The sequence below is a fragment of the Lycium ferocissimum genome, unplaced genomic scaffold (genome assembly GCF_029784015.1).
Source record: "Lycium ferocissimum isolate CSIRO_LF1 unplaced genomic scaffold, AGI_CSIRO_Lferr_CH_V1 ctg7162, whole genome shotgun sequence".
Taxonomy (NCBI): domain Eukaryota; kingdom Viridiplantae; phylum Streptophyta; class Magnoliopsida; order Solanales; family Solanaceae; genus Lycium; species Lycium ferocissimum.
Window position 1 is genome coordinate 30,533 of NW_026726659.1, and position 8,735 is coordinate 39,267.

Genomic DNA, 8,735 nt, shown 5'->3' on the forward strand with positions numbered 1-8,735 from the left:
TTCTTTTTAATCCGTTTTAAGAAGAATGACTCCTTTTTTTTTGCGAATCTTTAATTTCAACTTTCAATATGATATGTTTCGTAGTACCAGATTACAGGCATTTTGGTACATCCTAAATATATTTAGTTTAATACCACAAAATTCAAAAGTGTTCTTTTCTTTCTTAGTAGGCGTTTAGCCATACGGTATGAAATCATGATTTCATATTTTGATTTCAAATAAGAATTTGTTCATACAATTTGAACAAAAATTCAACTTCAATTTCATATCATGATTTCAAATCCTAAATTCTCCAATAAGGTATGATTTGGGATTCCAAATCATGATTACAAATATTTCTAAATATAAAACTTAACATATAAGATTATTTTTTGTCAAAAAAAGCCCATCATTTTATATTTTGTGAAATAAGACTCATATTCGACATGAAGAGATTGGCCGTACCATATGGAATTATTACATTAAAGAGTAGCTAGTTACTACTAATGTTGATTTTTTGAAAGTGGATCTTTGTAAAATTATGCGTATGTAAAAGTTTGTAATCGCGAACATTTATTTATAGAAGGAATATAGAGATATGTAATATATTAATGTAGCACCTTAGGATATTTCAATACCTTATTTATGAATTATGATTTGTTCATTTGGTAAGATTGTATAAGAATTGGGGAAGTTTTGATAGTTTTAAAAAATTGTGGGGTTTTCACGTTTATAAGAAAAATACAACTTAAGAAATCCAAATTGCTAGTCCAAACAAAATTTCAACTTCAAATCAACCTGATTTTAAATCACTGATTTGATATCATGTCCAAACGGGGCTTTAGCAGGTGTTTTGCCATGCGATATGAAATCATAATTTCATATTTTGATTTCAAATCAACATTTGTGTATGAAATTTGCCCAAAAATTCAACTTCAATTTTATATCATGATTTCAAATCCCGACTTCTACAAAAAGGCATGATTTGAGATTTCAAATCATGATTTCAATTTTTTTCAAATGTAAAACTTGACCCATAAGTATATATTTTGTAAAACTGATCCATAAATTGGTAAATATATTTACCAACCATTTATATCGAATATAAAAAAAGATCTGCAAGTTGATAGTTTATTATAACAAATTAACTCTTACCAACCATTTACCAACTAAATTTACTTCTGCCAACCTTTATTTATGTTCACCTGTTGTCCATGTCATGTGGGAGGATTATATTAAAGAGTAGTTTTACTATGACTCATGTTCAATTTTTCTTTTTATAGAACTAAAGTTCGATTAATAGATGTTGTACTTTTTAGAAAGGTCTACCAATAGCGTATTAATTATATTATGAACTAGGATTTACTCATTTGGTAAGATTATATAGGAATTAGGAAAGTTTTTATAGTTTTCACAACTTATGAGATTTTTATGTTTATGACAAAAATACAACTGAAAAAAATCAAATTGCATGTTCATATAAAACTCCAACTTCAAATCATCCCTATTTTAAATCACATATTTTATATCATAATTTTAAATTATGTCCAAACGGGCTTTAAAAATTCAAAACCAAGCAAATAAATTGAAACGGAGGGAGAGTATGAAGAACCGTCTCTCTCTCACTCTCTCTCTCTCTTTCTTGAAAAATGAACCATCACTTTGTTTGCCCAAATATCCCAATCGACACACCTCTCTACATGCCAGTCCAAAGTTCATTTGCCCTAACCTGCGAAAACAATGTCAGCCATTTCTTTGGACGAACTAGCCGAAATTCTGTGTCGACTACCAGTTGACTCTGTCTTACGTTTCAGGTGCGTTTCAAAATGTTGGCGTGCTCTTATTGATACTCCTAATTTTGCTAAATTGCATCTTAAACATTCACCCAAAACAAAATCTAACTTTTGGCTTCTCCTTAGTGAAACTGAGTTTTTTGGATATAAAAACACTGCTTTTACTCTCTACACTTTGATTCTCTCAACTCCAGAGTTGTTACTCCTAAAGAATTGACCAACCCTTTGAGTTCTAGTGAATCTGATACCAAGATACTTGGTTCTTGTAATGGGTTGTTGTTGATATCTAATACTGTAAATGACCTTGCATTATGGAACCCTTCTACTGGGAAGTACAAAAAGTTACCAGTTCTGAGTGTTGTTGTTAGAGAAAATGGTTATGTTACATTTGGTTTTGGATATGATGTTGCCAATGATGACTATAAGGTTGTTAGAATTATGCAGTTTCTTGGTACAGAAAAGGGTAGTTTTTTTAGCTCTGATGTTAAGGTTTATAGTTTGAAATCGAATTCTTGGAACGGGGTTGAGGAATTTCCTTATTTACTCCGATATAAAGAGGAACCAGGTAAATATCTAAATGGTGCGCTTCATTGGATTGTCAATATTGAGATGAAGATACCCTTGCAGAGACTGATTGTTTCGTTTGATCTTGAAACTGAAAAGTGTCGGATTGTACCGCATCCCCCGTATTCCGACGAAAACTTTAGTGTGAAGTTGGAGGTGTTGGGAGGCTGTCTTTGCACATATCACTCCTACTGGGGTGATTTTTTTATCGATGATTGGGAGCATATGGATCGTTGTTTGGACTATATGGATGTATGGGTAATGAAGGAATACGGTGTTAAGGAATAGTGGACAAAGATTGTGTCAATCAAACGGCCTGATAATCATATTGGAAGTCTTATGGTCCCTCTGGCATACTCCAACAGTGGAGAGGAAATTCTGGTGGAACTAGATAATAAGCGGTTCCTATGGACTAATATTAACAAGGGCGACACAAAGATTGTTGATACTCAATTTGGCACGTTACGGGCCTTCCTAAATTTCAACAGTTATGTCTACTTGGGAAGCCTGGTTCAGCTCGGTTCAAGTGAGGACACAAGTTATCTGAAGAAACAGTTTAGTCAAGATGAAAGAGGACAAAGGAAAACCTTAAAGAAGAGGTCAATTATTTGGTTATGTTGTAGCCCTCTTTCTTTTAGCAACTTGCACAGTTATACTTATTAGTATATCTCTTACGATTAGAGCTTTAGCATCAGTTCTTTCAACAACAGGACATTTGGGTGAAGTAGTTAGACTGATTCCATATGACTTTCTTTAGAATATTCTGGAAATTTGTTTAATTTTATTTTCACTTCTCCCGTATGCAATTTAGGGAGACTTAATTATACACTTTGTGTTTTATATACTCTTTCTTTCTTTGCTAAATGTCTGTTTTATCGTTTATTTATCAGAGGAGATGATTTCCTTTCAAAGGGGTTCAAGTTGAAGCTTTGAGCTATATGTAACGTGAAGATTTTGACAGGCAAGGTATCTTCTGTTCTTCTCTTTATAATCAATCAATAGGAATGTTTTTTGGTACTGAGGAAAACAATTTCTATGTAATATAACTACTTCGTTCTGCTCTTCTCTCGATCTGTTTCCCGGTTAGTAGTCATCGGTTTTAATGATATAAGTTATTATATGTTCTGTGATTTTGTATGCATGCAGCTTATTTGAAAAGAGTGATTGGCATGCAAGCCATTAACATATTTAGGTAAGAATAGGTAACATGAATCCTTGCTCATCATAGGAACCAATACTTAAGATAGCTTATCTAATGAAGTTCCTTACACTTAAGACAATCCAAATGCAAATGAAGAGTTAGAACATATGGTCTTCTTTGCTTAATTAATCCATAGAACTAAAACTGTACTCCGTTTAGCTTTCGACACTGAAGTGTACTAATTATACTGCTAAAGGTTTATTTATGTTTCTTGATTTTTGTCCTTGTAACTTTGTTATGAATCAACATTAAGAGGCATTGATGGTAGTCCTTAAAATTTTCCATCGGATGACATAAATGGAATATTGTTCATGCTTTGATGAAGTAGAATTTTCAGAACTTCTACATACTCTTTAAAGTGATTAATTAAACTACTAAATTGACTAGGTCAGGGGAAAATTGCTTCTTCGTTTTGGGTGTTGAGTGTGTAAAATTAAGAATTTTACTGCATCCTTAAATTGGCTGTTGGCTTTTCTTTTCTTCTCTCTCTCAGTTTTTCTCTATTAATCACTCTGCTTGCAATGTGAGAGGAAATACAAAATATCTGTCTCTTTAGAAGCCAAGAACATAAACGATGAGAAACCAATAATTAGTCTTTAACAAAATTGAGTTTTTTTGCATGCTTTTGCTCCTATGACTGAATAGCATTCAGATGAATTAAAGCTGACATAATCTTGAATCGCTTACTGAAAACCTTCATATTAAATGATGTTTCGGCTAATGCTTTGGGGTTTAATTTAGTAGTATAATGATTAAAAATGGTAATGATTGAAGTGCTTGACTCTCAAATTTGTAATGGTGAAGTTGTCCCAGTTAAGTCTAGTGGTAAAAAAAAAAAAAATCAGTTGCTCCTGGTGCATTCATTTGAAAAGGGGAAAGGAAAAAGAAAAAGTAAAGGAAAAATTGAACTTAGTGGTGTGGTATAATGCGCAGGTCCATTTTGTGGATGAATCTTCAGTTGTAGAAATCACAAGCTTATATGTGATAATGTGAATAATATGAACATTTTCTTTCCAGAGACTTTAATAATGAACTCTCTTGACTAGTCTTCATCAACTTTAGTAATAGTACTCAATTTCTTCAGAATTACACTCTTATCTGATTTGCAAGCTGTCTTGTTTTGGTTTATCACCATGCAGCTTATATTTCGGTTGAATAAGCATTTATCATTATAGTTTCCTCTTGAATTGTTACGAAGATTTATGATTTTCTGCTGCAGTATAATAAAACATGATTAGATGAATTCTGCGGTGCCTTCTCTGCAAGTTGTAAGGTTGACTGGTCATCCAGGTTATGATGGTTAATTGATGCAGTTCTGTTCTGCCCCAAGCTATTTGCTCTTACTGTTGAGTTGAGCAGTAGACTTTCTGGTTTCTCAGTTATAACATATTGGATTAGTATTAGCCATCGGCATGAAATACTTGGTACTTATTGGTGCAGTAGTCTAGTTGTTTACCAAGTGTGCTGATAGATGTGGGTCATAATATGTCGTATGTGCTCATCCACATTCAAGACTCCCTAAATGAGTTTCTGTTTTGGCAGGATATGCGGTCGAAACAGACTTGTGATTGGTATTTTCATCAGGGTATTCGAAACAGCACCAATGCGGGAAGATGGAGTAGTGCATTGCCTCTTTTACTCTAATCTCTTCTCCTCTCTTCTCTTGTAGAGACTCAACTTTTAACATTTTCGAATAGTTAATGTAAAGCTAACTAAATATTGCTGTGTTTTGTCTTTTAATATTATTGTATACGGTAAAAACCGGACAACGTTTGTCCGGTGAGAACCGGGGGAAATAAAGGAAAGAAGGCAAGCGCAGCGCTTAGGCTGAAGAAGCTTTGATTAAAGTCATCGTGCCCGATTCGGCCGTAGTAATTGGCCGGTATCTCCGCTTGACCGGGTCGACCACTTCAACCATTTGTCCGGTTCAAACATAGGCTGAATCGGTCGTGGCCGTTAGCCGTTTCTTCATGTCCGTTCGAATCGTAGCCGTTGGTTCGGAAAAATCGGTTATTTGCCCGCCACGTGTGACAATCTTGTTGCCACCCGCCTCGACGATCGTACGGGTGTCGAGCCGTCTTACCTTATCCATATTAGGTTTTCTTTATCCTAAAAGGGCTTCATAATGTATAGAAGGCCCATAAAGGAAAATTATAAATAGGGGGGCATTCCCTCACTTTAGGGGGTTGACTTTTCAGATCCAAGAGCTTTGTACTTTGAATATTTATATAAAAATTCTCTCGCTTTGATTTCTTCTGATCTTGGTCCGGTTGACAGCTTAAATAATTCATTGAATCACTCCATCCAACATTGCACAGAATATAGATAAAATCTAAGCTTAAATAAATAATCCTCAATATCTTTACTCAATCATTAGCATACCAACTCATACTTAAGCCTTTTCATAAGCAAAAATATACGCATATACCTTTTGTTCATCAAAGAATAGATTAAAGTGTCACATATCCTATACCTCATTTATAAATTTAACTTATTATCCAATTTCGGGGTAAAACAGTTTGGCGCCCACCGTGGGGCATTGGATAATAGTGGTCTTTGATCTCGGTTGCAACTCATTCGTCTAAAGATCTCAGTTCTTTTTTAGTCTCTGTGAAAACGGACAAAATGGCAAACAGTGGAGAATCTGGGCACGTCAACAACGAGATTGTGGCCGAAAACGATAACATCGGGCTGCAGGGGTTACCAGTGAATCTCATCGGCCCGAGTCTGTCGGTCGGAGGGCCTCGTGGGCAAAATACGAGTGAACCGGGAGAACGCCCCCTCGACCCCGATCCTTTAAATACTTTCGATTCTGTCACTTTGGCCGGGCACATGGCCGAAAGTGCCGGATGTCCGGGAGGATATTAACTTGCGTCTTATTTTTGAAATGTTGCGGGAACAAAAGAGCGACTATTTTGAGAGCAAGGAGTTGCGATAGCCCGATTGCGAGCAAGAAGGATGAAACGACTCGGGGAAAAGAATATGGGTGTTGCGAACCCCGGAGAAGGAAGCTCGGATGGTCGAAAGCAATGGGTCGGAGAGTGGTTCGTCAACGAGGTATTGAGAATGCTCGAGACGTTAGCAAAGCGGGTGGACTCTGCGAGAGAGAAAGGGTCGGGGCACATAACTCTCGGGTGGACCGGATTCGGGAGCTCCGCCCGTTACGAAAGGGCCCGGTTCGAAGAGATATATTCGGAGGGCCTTTTCCTCACGAGCGCGGCTCTAGAATTGATCCCAAAAGAGGTTCGAAGATGCTTGGGACATTCAGAAATATGATGGCACAACGGATCCTCAGGAGCGCGTAACCTCGTACACTTGTGCCATAAAGGGCAACGATGTTGAAGAGGATGAAATTGAATCCGTGTTGCTGAAAAAGTTCGGGGAAACACTGTCAAAAGGGGCATTGACTTGGTATGACCATGCAGAGCCATTCGATCAAGCAACTTTCGAGAATGCTCGCGGATGCGTTCATAAAGGCTCATCGTCTTGGAGCCAAAAGGTCCCAAGCCGTAAAGGCGGTGTTTTTCGGATAGCCCGAAAGGGATGACGAGTTACTACGAGAGTTCGTCAATCGTTTTCAAAGGGAACGGATGGAACTCCCTCCGGTTCCGGAAAGAGTGGGCTGCACAAGCATTCACCAAGGGCTTTAATCTAGAAGTTCGACGGCTTTGTTCAAACTAAAGGAAAATTTCTTTGGAATACGAGGGTACGTGACACGGGCGGAACGTGCATAACGGTGCGAGTCCAAGATTCGGGTGGAGGATGATCGGCTCGAACTTATCCGGTCCGGTGAAAGCGAACAAAGGATCGGAGAGTCTAGAAGAAATTATGACCTTGGAACACGGCCATCGAGGGAAAAGATGCGACCGTATTCTCAATCGGAGAAAACAAACTTCGAATAGGGCCGGAGAAGGGAGTGCGGCCCCGATCAATTCTCCGGCGGAGAGATAGAAGAACCGAGCCGTCCATCGAATAGCGAGGTTTGTCATTTTCGAGCTGATCTTTGGAAGTTCGGTAACTAACGGGGACCCGCGAGAATATCGGAGAAATACAACTTTAGTGTCGACACCTCGGACCTTGTCTCGGCCGGGTCGCGTTCAAGAAGCAAGGTGGCGAGACAATTGAGGTCGGATCCCGGCCAACGGGACGAACATGATTTGTGAATACCGTAGGAACTCGATCACGGGCGGCGTGCAGCTAGAAGAAGAGGTGGCTCGCTTATTGAAAAATGGGCATGGAATTCTACGAGTGAGCGGGCAAGACCCGCTGCAAGGAGGGAGTCGAGGAGCAAACGAATTGAGCCGGGGGTGGAGCCTCAACATATAATCAACATGATAATCGGGGGTACGGATATCTGAGACGGGCCGGTAATAGCGCGCCAGAGTTTCCACTGTTCGTGAAAAGCGTGGCAGGGATTGTATCCGAGGGCTCCGTCGCTTTCGGCACGACGAGGATGCGAAGGCATCATTCAACCGCACAATGATGCGTTGGTAATTTCTATTCTCGTCTTTAAGTCTCGGATTAAACGTATTCTAATTGACCCGAGTAGCTCGACGACGTCATCGGTGGAGAGTGGTTGAACGGGTTAAAAATTTTACTCGACGAGATCGTACGGAGCTTAGCCGGTGCTCGGTGGGTTCAATATGGCGAGTGAAACTACGAAGGGTGAGATTTCTTGCCGATCAACATCGACGGCACCATCCGGCGGTGTGTTTGTTGCTCCACAAATGTTGCTTTAGTATACGCGGTCGTCGAAGTAATATAGGCTGGTAATCCGGATATCGATCCACAGCAGAGACTTAGATTCTCTTTGTTAAGCTAATTCAAATTCGGATGAAACTATTCGAAAGTGAAAAATCAAGATGTTTGTTGAACTAAACTGAAATTTGAAAGGTAAACAATTTGTGATGGGTGTTTGTTGTGGCAGGGAATATCTTGACAAAAGATTGTAAATTATGAAGAGAAAAGATCTAGAATTAAGCGCTTTCGACAATCCGATTGATCTTGAACAATTTCACCTATCTTATTTCTGGGTTACTAGTTGACGGGTTAATTATCTTTATGATATTCTCTCGAACTACTCACAAGCTTTGCCAGATATTCTTGTAACGCCTATATCTCTATGGTCGTTAGAGGTAATAAGAACGCGTTTATTTCTCCGTATTCAACTAAGTAGGGCTAAAGGGTATTCTCCCCGT

General features: G+C 38.4%; 1 protein-coding gene across 1 annotated transcript; it reads left to right on the plus strand.

Annotated features, from left to right (window-relative positions):
* Positions 1–1,922: 1,922 nt before the first annotated feature.
* LOC132045590 (F-box protein CPR1-like) lies at positions 1,923–3,461 on the plus strand (the record flags this gene model as incomplete). Its single annotated transcript, XM_059436176.1, has 2 exons — positions 1,923–2,935; positions 3,227–3,461. A coding segment is annotated over one exon (702 nt), but the record flags the coding sequence as incomplete, so codon positions are not given.
* Between the last annotated feature and the right edge of the window lie 5,274 nt (positions 3,462–8,735).